The 12,568-nt window shown below is 35.3% G+C and overlaps 1 protein-coding gene across 4 annotated transcripts in view; it reads left to right on the forward strand.

The window, feature by feature from the left end:
* si:dkey-237h12.3 (teneurin-3) overlaps positions 1 to 12,568 on the forward strand; it is a 161,384-nt gene that overhangs the window by 40,575 nt on the left and 108,241 nt on the right. For all 4 annotated transcript variants that reach the window (XM_048175739.1, XM_048175743.1, XM_048175742.1 and 1 more), the window contains 2 exons: positions 2,214 to 2,620; positions 5,529 to 5,789. In XM_048175739.1, coding sequence (XP_048031696.1) covers positions 2,341 to 2,620; positions 5,529 to 5,789 — 541 coding nt within the window. In that variant the 5' untranslated portion in view covers positions 2,214 to 2,340. The remainder of the gene's footprint in view (positions 1 to 2,213; positions 2,621 to 5,528; positions 5,790 to 12,568) is intronic.

A 12,568-nucleotide genomic window follows, 5' to 3' on the forward strand; every position in this document is an offset into this window, starting at 1 on the left:
TTGTATTTGCTTTTTATTTGGTAGATAATTTACAATTGTAATCAGTTTTTTTTTTTTTTTCTTCTGTTTTGTTAGTCAACCATAGAGACCAGGGTCACGATCCACAGTAACGTATGTTCTCACCTTTTTCAGTTACGCCAGATGGTCGGGCATCTAATTTAGTGAAGTCATTGCCATTAGATCATCATAAGTGAGGTATAGTCAAGTGACATATTCTTGCCTGGTTGCTTTTTGCTACAATATAGTTCCCACTGGCCCCTCTACTCACTGCTGAGTCTTTGCTTTTCAATGGCCCCATGGGTCAGTGCCCACCTGAGCATGATATGACCGCCAGAGCTCTACTGTGATTTATATCTCTGCTTCTCATTCCTTCTAAACTTTTCTAAGTGGGTGATTTCTAGCCTATATCTACGCCACCAACATTTTTAGGTGTTCTTGTTAATATGTCTAAACAAGCTCTTGATGAATAACGCAATTTCCATTTTTAATTTAACTGCTTACTAATCAACCATCGTGCTTTTGGTCTTGGAAATTAAACCGATGATAATCTGATAGACTTGGAGACCAGTTTTAAGGACATTTAGAGCTAGACCAGTATGTCTGAGCCTCCCTTGCCCCTAGCTAATCTAAATTGATCCGAATACGGGGGCCGTGTTACCCAAGGATAACTCAGTGGGTGCTGTCCAGTGCAATGAAGGATAGAGGGATTCTGCTGGTGTGCTCAGGCGACCCACTGCGCCTTTGCCCAACATCTCACACTCACACGCTAGAATAAAATGACCAGTGCTAGAAAGACAACTATATTTCATTTATCTTGCTGAAATATTGTCTAGGAAACTATAGCTCACTCTCTCTTTCTGACAGGAGCATTTTGATACCGGCACATCATTTATTTTACCTCAATCGTATCCCATTACTGTGGCCGTATGCAGTAATGCTGACCTAGTCTCCTCTGTTTCCTCCTACAGTGTTTTTATTATCCTCATTGTTTCTCTTGTCCTCTTTATAGTGCTTTAAACTGACAGTGGGGTCTCTAGGCACATGCATTTTGCACTTGTGTTTGTGTAGACTGTTCCACTACATAAGATAGACGACACTCGAGAAGAAGCCCTGGAATATCCTTAAACTCACACACCAGTGAAACTCAAGCAATTCTCCAGAGCTTTGTTGAACGGTTTTGGCACAAACCTCCCAGGAAACCTACTAAAGTCTTACAAGTCTGTGTGGATCTCTTGCGACAAAGCCAGTGCAATGAAAGCAAGCATTTTTAGTATCACTTCATTTGACTTTGCCTTTGCTCAAAAATGTTGCTTTTTTTTCCTTTTTTCTGTGGACTGGGGTGAATTCTGTTTCAATATGGTTGAATTATTGGATAGTTCACCCAAACATGAAAATTCCTAATTTACTCACCCTTATGACGTTCCAAACTTTTTTTTCTGTGGGACACAAAAGAAGATATTTTTTTTTTTAAGTTAAAGGGATAGGTAACCCAAAAATGAAAATTCTGTCATAATTTACTCACCCTCAAGTTTTTCCACACCTGTATAAAATTTCTTTCTTTTTGAACACAGAAGAAGATATTTTGAAGAATATGGGTAACCAAACAGTTGATGGGCCCCATTGACTGGAAAAATACTATGGAAGTCATCAACTATTTGGTTACTGACATTCTTCAGCAGAAGAAAGAAATTCATACATACTTTTTCATTTTTGGGTGAACTATCCCTTTAAGTGTTTAAACGTTTTTTTTTTTTTTTTGTAAATAAAATTATAATATGATATAATATAATATAATATAATATAATATAATATAATATAATATAATATAATATAATATAATATAATATTGTTCTTAAAATATTGAGAATGTAAATTCACACCTTTAACATTTTTCAAAAGCTAAAAAGCAATTATTCTTTTTGTCTGTAATTGTAAGAAGAGGAACCTGTGTTTTAGAAACAAGGTTTACGAACCTTGAGAGATTAATGATATGCTTTAACAATGTTATCTGGAAAAAAAAAAAAAAACTAGTCGCTGCACCCCCTCTTACTTTGTCTTTGTGACTAATTGTTCTTCTAAGGCTGTACAAGGAACTTGATGAACTAAGCAGGAGTGACATTTCTGTAAAGCTTTGTTACTTTTTTTTATTCCCCTTTTTACATGTTTCGTTCTCTAACTAAGCAGTGTTTTTTTTTTTTTTCTGTCTCTCTAAGCAGGGGGAGTGGAACTAAGAGTGGAGAAAGAGGCGCGCAGACAGACCGACAGCTGGAAAAGAGCAAACTAGAACAGACAGAAGCAAGAGAGAAGCGTAGAAAAGGACGAACACAGCATGAATGTAACATGGAAGTGAAGGAGCGTCGGCCTTACTGCTCTCTCTCTCGGAGCAGGAGAGAACGAGGGAGAGACTGGGAGAGAGAAGGAGACAGAGAGGAGGGGGAGGGCTACAGGGAGGGTCCCGGCAACCGCCGTCACACTGGCTCATCCTCCGTCCTTACCCAGAAGTCCTATAGCTCCAGTGAGACTCTGAAGGCCTTTGATCAACACCCATCCACCCAGGGGCTTTATGGGCATCGTATGCCAGACATGGTGCCAAGGGACACCGAGGAATACAGAGCTCCAGGTAAGTGCTCTTTAACATTCACCATATGGACAGGAGACTCTGGAGTCCTTCAGGCTTGCAAATGTGATGTTTTTCAAAACCAATAAGGAAAAGAAAAACAGACGTTTGAAAAAAAAAAAAAAAAATAAATAAATATATAAAATCTAAAAAAAGATTTTATGGTAGGTATATAAAAAATATTTAGTATCAAATGTTTCAGCATGCACAATTTAATACTGTATCTTTCTAAATTAAAGAAGTCCTAAAGATACAGTGGCATACTGTGGTACATCACCATCAGTAATGTGACCGAACTTCACCTTGAGCTTTAACCCAAACAGAAGCTAAATCTTCAGATTTAATTCAGTCTTATCCAGAAAATAAATCCCATGTCCTCGAAAAAAAACATTCTTGACCATAAAAAGAAAACATTATTTTCCAAGTAAATATTTTATCATTTTGAATGCAATGTAGCTAATATTTTTGATTGGACACGCAATATAAAACAGAAAAAAGTCGGCACACCAAGTCTTCAAAAAATGCAATATTTAATAACGGACTCTCACACAGGTGACGTTTCGAGCACGCAGGCTCTTCATCAGATGCAATAAAATCCACAGAAATCCAGCCTTAAAGAAATTTAAGCAAACAGCAAATTATTTTTTTTTCTTTTTTCTGTTTTATAGTTATATTACTGTGGTGTGGTTACAAAATTGTTACCAGATATGTATGCTTTAAATTCTGAATACAAAATTATTTAATTTCTCAAACATTTTGTATTTTCCCTCTTTTTAATAACAACTATACACAATGTAACATGGGGAGCTAATTCATTATACCTCTTAAAGGAATGACTTTTCAGATCACTTACCATCCAATAAACACTTTTTCTTATTCAGTAAAAGTCTGATCCTATGGGTTGCATGCAGCAATTCTGCTGTGTTGCACTGTGATCCAACACCTACTTATTTATTTCAGCTTGAATACCTTTTATATATATTGTATGTGTATATACTATGCGTAGACTGAGCAACAAAAATGGTAGAGGTAGATTTTTCCAAAGCAATGTAAGCCCTCAATGAAATTTTAATTAGTTTAATAACTAAGTTTCATATATTATTTCAACCTGTCATTAAAGGAGTCTGAATTAAATTACTTTAATTCAGTCAAAACAGTCCTATTAGACAGCTGTATTCAAGTTGGGCATTTGGGTTGACTTCTTTTTCATTTCATTTTGATTTTCTATAGAGCCTAGCAGACACTCATTTGCTGATTATTCACAAACTATTCAAACTATTTTATAAATATTTGATGGTGTATCTCATGATGAGACATTTTTTTAAGTGGAAGGGTAGGATACTGTTCATTCAAATTTAATTTCATTAGAAATACACTTAGTTGGTTAATTGTGCTTTATAGTGCGCTCCATAACCTTAGGCTGTTACACTTAGGGGGGCGTCCTTAATTAGCAGCCGTGTTTGTGCCTGATCGGCACAAATGGCGATGGAGAAAAATCTTGCCTGTATTCATGATATTTTTTTTTAATCACAGCCTGGCTAAATCATGGCTGTTTGCCCTGCATTGGTTACCAGAGTTTGTAGTATTTCAAAATGTGTATTTCAGATAATGCCCTCATGTGGTAATTAATGTCAGCACTTGTGTTGAGTTATTTTGTTTCATATCTATGAGTGTACTCATAATTTAAATTCCAGTGTATTCATTTTGATGTGTCACCAACTCTGTGGGCTTTTAGTCATAAAGAATTCAGCATATGCTAGCAGGTACAAGAATATGATTTTAAAAGCAGAGCTGAAAGAAATAGAGTGGTGGTGGGTCTCAAGGTGAATTTCAATCTGAAGTTGAACGGTTTCTATTTTGTACTGTGTAGTAAATCTTCGTATTTTCCTGTGTTGAACGAGGTAGAGCTAAACCACATTCAGATTCAGCTGAACAGAAATTCACCTGATGATGGCGAAAAAAGATCAGAAAAAGGTCAAACAATAAATAAGTTAAATAAGCCTATGACAAATGATGCAAACTGTTAAGAATCATATATCAATGAATTAGGCCTATAAAATGCATAAAAAAGAAGGTTCTCGTTTAATAAAAAAATGATCAGACTCTTTGCCATTTATTTTATTTATTTTTTAAGTTGATATAATTTAGTTTCTTTATATTTTTAACATAAATGTTTGAATGTATATTTTTGATGCTATGCCTGTTTAAATAAAAGCTGAAAATAAACTCCCTGCCCCTACCTAATTATGGGCATTTTGAGATTAAAAAGAATGTCTAGTAAATCAATATTATATTTTATTCTGCCAATACTGTCTGTATCTTTTTGTTTATCAGTTTTGCTTTGTCATTTTGTATCCTGAGTAAAAATAAGGTTAATACTGTTTTTTTGTGGCACTGTTGTTATGAACAAAAGCCAATTTGAATTGAGTATTCACCATTGTCTAAATTAATTTCAAGGTAACATTAAAAAATATCAAGTAGAAATTACAACACAAATAGGTTATTTTAGTAGTTTTCTCTTTTTTCATGTCTGCTCATTTCTGTTTTCTTGTTTATTGGTTGCTCTTATTTTTATTTTTTGTATTGTTTGTAGTTTTTTTTTTATTTTGTGTTTTCTTAATTGAATTTCAGCAATGAAATTAGTCTTTGTATTGCTAGGCAGAGCAAAAAACACAAACGTAAAACATAAATCTTTAAAATAAATAAATTAATTATATCTCCCTGGTTTAAAAGAATAGTCACCACAGAAATTCACAAACATGAACAGCATCTTAAAGAGCAAATATTTTAATATAAAAGTGTATATATACTGCAAGAGTTCGAATGCAAGATTAATCAGTTTGCGGTTATTTTGTTTACTACTTGTTCTGCATATGCTCTCTGTATTAAGTATGTACTTTGAATCTTGCAGGCCAAAGTCTGTCACTGAGGCAGCTTGGGATATGTGGCCCTGCTCCTCGTCGTGGTCTGAGCTTCTGCGCTGAGACCGGACTCAGCCATCATACTCAGCTCAGCGGAGCAGACCATATCCAGAACGCAGGGGGCATTTCTCCCGATTGCGCCATGCTATGGGTTAAGTCACACAGACGGGACTCGCGGCTGTCTAGCCGGTCCAACTCTGCTTTAACACTCACAGACACAGAGCAGGACAACAAATCGGACCAGGAGAATGGTAAGTCTACCTGTGTTTCATTCTCAAATGTATCCTTACATTGGGCAAAATTCCCCGATACTAAATGTTGGTGACGTAAAACTGCAAAAAAGGGAAAATACCCCTGAGCAAGTCAAGGCAAAGTCACCTTGAGTCACTCAAGGGTAAGGATGTAATTGGTTAGAGCTAACAATCGGTAGCCAGTGACTGGTTGAGATGACAATATTAATGGATCGACTGGTTATGTTTGCAGCCTAAGGGGCACAGTGGGAGTTGTAGGCATTTCAGAGAAAATAACATTATTTCCTGAAGCATATGAGCAAACGGTGCTGAGAACTGCTAGACACTTCCTCTGGGCCTGTGCCCAATCGTAGATGGCTTTGTTAAAGTCACTCATATTGGTGTGCGGATCCACAGGGTGTTGCTGGGCCTGCGAACAAACGCTACGGTGGATGAAGAGGGGCCCACTGGTTTGAAGTGCAAATTGGTGTGTGTTGAAAACCCTAATGCCTTGTGGATTAGGGAGTGTCTTTGAAAAAGCAAATTGTCTATATATGAAATACATGCTTGTCAAAGCACATACATCTGTATTTTAATTTGATTTTTTTTTTTTTTTCCTCAGGACGCATAAATAGCTTTTTTTCCCCCTGTGGCAAGCATAGTGGACTGTTTATTTACTGTTATGATTTATCTTCTTGGTTTTGCTTTTAAAAGAGAAAAAAAATTGTCTGTGCCGAGCCTTTTTTAAAATTTACATTCATATATTCACTACTGAGTTGCAAACATATGCAAGATTAGTAGGGGAAAAAGGAAGGTAAAGGTTTTAAAAATATTTGTTTATTCTGCCATGTGGTGGTTATTTCTGACAGAATGGATATTTGTGCTTTAAAACAGGAAAGGAAAAAATAAGGGAATGTAATCCTACTCACTGTAGGCTAAACATTTTTAATGGAGGATCTGTAGTGTCTCATGTTCAGCGTTCACTGCATTGATCAAAGGAAACCGCATCTGAAATGCTCATGCTCAATTTACATGTCACATTAGACACTATTTACTGCTGCTACTTCCTCGTTTGCTGTGATATAATGTTTAATATAATAAGAATTCACTTCTGAGAAGCTCTTGTCAAAGTACAGTTTATAATACGTACACATTTGCGACTAAAGAATAAACCAAGTGATATACTTCGATGATTTATTATTTATACAGTGGGAAAAGTATTTATTTATGCAGTGGGTTGCAAAAGTCATCAGAACATTTTGAAAATCTGGGATATAAAATTTAATTTAAAAGATCCTAATATAAACAAATAAACATTATTGACAACAAATAAATAAGCAATATTTCTGATTCTGCATTTCTAAGTCAAATTTGTGTCACGGATCATATGAATTCCTTTGTGCATCAGGTCAAAATTATTCTGCTGAAGCATAAGATGCTCTTTGTTTCATTCTCAAATCATGCTAACATGACCATCAGATTATACTGCATTTTATTATATACATAATTTGTAATGAAAAAGAATTATATTTTAATTAAAAAAAGTAAACATTTTCACTAGTGGTCTTAACATTTTGGAGCTCGCTGAATGTGTAATTTGTACCCTGCTAGTCCCCTAAATACTGTATATCTGCAAAATAGCCTTGTGTTTGTTTTTTTTAATACTCTGGTGGAAGTCTGATTTAGACATGCAGGTGAGCAGTAGTATTTGACCAGCATATTCAAAGCTTTTTTCTTCTGTGCTGGGTTGGGTCTGGGACTTGGTCTGTTTGAGTCAAAATATAATCATGTAGTTGAGAGCGGACTGTCTGCTTCACAGCATTCCATTAAGAGAATGAGGTCAGGTTTTTCTGCACAGTCGTTCAGCTTCTGTATCTCTCCCCATCTTTCCCGAAAATCTCTCCAGTCTGCTACGCAAAACATGTTAAAGTTGTATCATAGCAGTGTGCTCTATGTATCCAGCCTCCTCCAGAGGGAATAGTCATTATTATATAACGATAAAGACAACTCTGGAGAGCGACTATGATTATTTATTAGTCAGTCGGGTGTTAAAAAGTAAAAGGCATTTTTCATCAATGATTAGCCTACATTTTGTACAGTCAGTGTTTGATATATTTCCAGGGTTTTCACAGTCAGTCATCTTAGGAAAGATGAACCCTTTAAAACATCAGTGGTACATAATTTTACAAATATTTTAATAAAAATGTGATGATAAAAATTATTCTTGGTAAATTTGATGCAAACAGATTCATTTGTCTCTTACTGTAGGCCTCTCTCTGTGAAGAATTCATGCAAATGTGAGAAACTGTGTGATTTACTGTAACAATTAAGCTGCACTTTTAAAGGTGTGGGATGAGATTCCTCAGAGACCTCATTGAAGCTGACTGTAAATTGTTCTGAGATGTGTCTTTGGCAAACCATATAAAGCACGGCCTGAATTTCAGTGTGTATTTTTACCTATAGGCCTTTATCGCACTACCGCATTAGAAAAGCGGAAGCTTCAAATAGGAATGTAAAAAACTTCTGCTTCTGTATCAATGGCTGTGCCTATAGCACGGGATTGTTGTGATTTATTTATGCAAAGTTCAGCTCAGATACTTCTTCTAAAGACACCAACCTCAGTTTACAATCTTTAATTGAGTATTGTGAAACAGAGAAAAAGGGTGTCAAAATATTCCGATGCATATTTTGTGATTTAAAGGGGAGCGCACAAGCCACACACTATGTGTGTGTGTGCAATACTTCAGAGACTAATCACCTTACCTTATTTTATTGCAGAACTGCTAGAATACAATACAAACAACATATCACATTAAAGAGCATTAGAATTTGACAAATCTTAAAATATTGATTACTATTAAGGTCTGTTTTAGGGAGATTAAATTAAAGGTTTGGGGGAAACTTATTGAATTAAACAATAATGTTTGCATTTTTTTGTGCACTTACTTTATGATGCAATCATCAATAATTTGATCAAATTGAAGTTGTTTAAATAAAGGAATTCTATCTGATCAATTCCACAATCAGTATGGATGAATTGGCTATACCATGTTTTTGTGTGTGTTTGTGTGTGCGTGTTTTTGTGACATATCAGGACACAAATTTGTATAATGACATGGGAATGACATAGGTATTACAAGGAGAGGGTGACTTATGAGGACATTACCCCATGTCCCCATTTCTCATAAGGCTTATAAATCATACAGAATGAGTTTTTGTGAGAAAGTAAAAATTTCCTGTGATGGGTAGTTTTAGGTGTAGGGTTGGTGTAGGGCGATAGAAAATACAGTTTGTACAGTATAAAAACCATTACGCCTATGGAATGTCCCCACAGTTCACAAAAACAAACGTGTGTGTGTGTGTGTGTGTGTGTATGTTTGATGCTGTAAAACCAGTCACTCTCATAATCAACAAAGCTGACTGCATGCCGTTGCAATGGTCTAGATTTGTTGCATTGCATTGCACCGCTCACTTGCAGTGTAGACACAGTGTTGTACGGCATCTTTGAAAAATAAAAAGCAGCAGCAGTAAAAATGCTGTGGGTAATGCTCTCAGAGCCGCTCAGCTGCAGGGTGAAAAGCACTACTTAAAACATCATCCTTTTACTACACCTGTTATGTTTCCATCTCCATCACTCTCTAAAATCTCTTTTACTGATATTCCTCTGCCTTGTGTATGCCTTTGTTTGCAATAAGCTGATTAAATGGTTACAAGCAGATTAATACTTAATAATTTTGTCTTCATTATACATTATTACTCATTTACCAGCATGGACCCCTTTCTCAGGATTTTTTATCTGGTGTGATTATTAGTGCGTTCTGTCAGCTTTTGCACAGTTAGAGACAGTTTGATTGTATTTTACTAGCTGTACAAGTAATTATTAATAGGCAGTTTGTATGAAAGTATCTGCAAGGACGACCTTATAAATGTAGGACAGCATGATTGCAAAAAGGACCATAATGCTTTATGAGGGTATTTACAAGTTGCCATATATATATATATGTGTGTAATAAAAAAGTAAAATATTTATTTCTGTACAGATATGATCATGAAAGCTAAATACATTTGTTTTGTTCAAGTCATATGTAAAATTCACAATGTCACATTTGGGAGCCCCATAATTCATGCATGAATGAGCAATCATGGATGAACACATGGATTGACCAATCTCAAAACTAATAGGGCAAAGAGAAAGACAGAATTCTTCTGCCAATGCATTAGTTCTGGATATAGCAGTGGAAAAGTAGTTTGGATTTAGAACTATTTTGCACATATTTATAAGTGAAACGTGCACAGTGGATAGCAATTGATAAAGACGAATGAAGTGACCAAGTATAAATACCAGAGGCGGTTCTATATCTCGTCTAAGCCAATCTCAGTGATCGGCTAGTGCTTCTTTCTCAAGAAAGTTTATAGTTTTCACATGTTTTTAAGTCTTGTCAGTTAAAAAGCCATTCAAGCACAAGACACTGCAAAAGAGAAGTAGAGCGCTGTGATAGATCGTTTTTTGTGCGTGCACACCTGAAGTGAGCACACGGAAAGCCGTCTCTCAGACAGCATGTGAGTACTGAGTTGAGTTATCTTTTTCGCGTCTTGAGCAAATACACACAAAACTTTCAGAATACCCATTTTGATACGTATCCACCTAAACACAGTCTTAACTGAATGTAAACCGTTAAGGATCCGTCAATATAACAGATCCATGTATTAGGTGTTAAAGTGACAGCAGCCTCATACACCTTCTGTTTCAATAATGTTAATCAAACAACAAATGAAAAAGAGATAATCACTCACTGCTTTTAACTGAATAACTTCTGTAGCTTTAATAGTATCTGTATATACTTACTTCATACAGTAATACAGTAGGACTACTGTAAAGTGTTTAATTTGCATCTTTGTTCTCTTGTATTTATTTGTGCTATTGCTTGAAATTTGTTTATTCTTTGTTATTTTATTATTGATTGTTTACTTGTATTTAATGTTTGAACTATTATAATGTTAGTTAGGCTAGTATTAGTTTTCGCTGGGATCATAAATTGGAATTGAAAATTGTGAAGTTTCACTATATCTAAAATGTTGGTATCATAAGGTTGCATAGGTCAAAAACAGTGAAAGCAAAAACTTTAATATTTATTTAGGCAAGGCCAGTGAATGTTTTGGCAGGGCAAATAGTCTAAAAAAAATCTTAGTGTTGAGCCCTGAGTCAATATATGATGACTATTTTCTGTTAGTCAAACAGTAGCCTACATGTGTACTGATTTGAACTGTACTGCAGAAAGAGTTGTATCATTATATTATTTAATTTTTTTTGTATTGACTTAGTACCAATTTAAGTACTGTTAGGCTATTTTTGACTTACTATATAGTGATATAGTGGTGCCAATTTAAAAAGGCGATGGTCTCTTGCTACAGATTCTCACTGAGGGCTAATCCCCCCCCCGAGGATGAAATCCTAGAACCGCCCCTGATAAATACTCTTTTACAGGTACTTCTTCTATTTACAGTGATTAAATCCATCCCCATATGACATTTTTAAAAGGATTATTCACACAAAAATGAATATTGTCAATTTACTCTCATGTTGTTTTAATATATATATATATATATATATATATATATATATATATATATATATATATATATATATATATATATATATATTTTTTTTTTTTTAAATACAGTGAAAGTGAGGTCCAAACCATATTCCACAGAATAAAGAAAGCACAGCAGTATGAGTGTGTGTAAATGATGAGAATTTTCATTTTTGGGGGAACTTTCTCTTCCTACCTCTCTCTGTTTTAAAGACATAAATACAAGCCCTGTAGAGAGTCATATATCAGAGTCTGTTTTAGCTATAAACCATATTCATTGCTGGTATAATTTAAGATGATCCATTTTTAATGAAGCGCTTGAAGATATATCGCATAGTCTGAGATCTAGCTACTCGGGGAACATCCAAACAAGACTCTTTTCAATATAGGCAATAAAACAAAATTTCAGCGGTGCTGCTGCTGCTGCTGTGAATGCATACAATCCTTTGCTTTCCATAAGCTTTAACTGGATGTTCATGTGAAATTGTGTTGCCCTCTGATATTAATCTGGATCAGGTACTTCATACAAACTTGGAAAAATGAAGATGGAAAAAATTATTTTTTCATCCAGTAACAAAATTTAAAAAGGAAGAACTTCTTGTTCTGAATGAAATACTATATTATCGGACAAGGCCAATCATCAAGCTGAAAGATTATATTCATGACTAAATGAACAAGTTTGCACATTTAAGGGAGCTCTAAAAGGAATTAATTAATGTTGGAGACTTATTTATTAAGTGAACCTTCAAGCAAGACCGCCCACATACAAAAAAAGAAAGAAAGAGAGAAAAATGGTCGTCAAAACATTAGCATATAAGTCAGATTTTGTTTAAAAGTTAGAAGAACTTTTTTTCCCCTTAAAGAACCCTTAGCTAATTTGTATTCTTGTAAGGGATGTTAGAAGTCTCTACAGTCTGGCCAAGAAAGACATTGTGACAAAAGTCATCACTGTGAACAAAAGTTAGAGAAGCTCTTCGTTTGGCCAGGAAATAGCCTGGAAACCCAGCTGCCCCCTGCTTTTGTCTGGCCTGGTCGCTATTATCAGAGGATAAATGACCCCTATCAGGATCTTCAGTGCCTGTGAAGCTTTCTCTCTGTCTTTCTTTCTCTCGCCCCTGTGTGTGTGGGTGTTTGCACTGTGTTTTCACATGAGAGGAGTGTATATAGGCTCCATGTGTGTATATGTCCCCCCCAAGTGCCAATGAGGGA

Source organism: Megalobrama amblycephala, linkage group LG23, assembly GCF_018812025.1.
Source record: "Megalobrama amblycephala isolate DHTTF-2021 linkage group LG23, ASM1881202v1, whole genome shotgun sequence".
Classification (NCBI taxonomy): Eukaryota; Metazoa; Chordata; class Actinopteri; order Cypriniformes; family Xenocyprididae; genus Megalobrama; species Megalobrama amblycephala.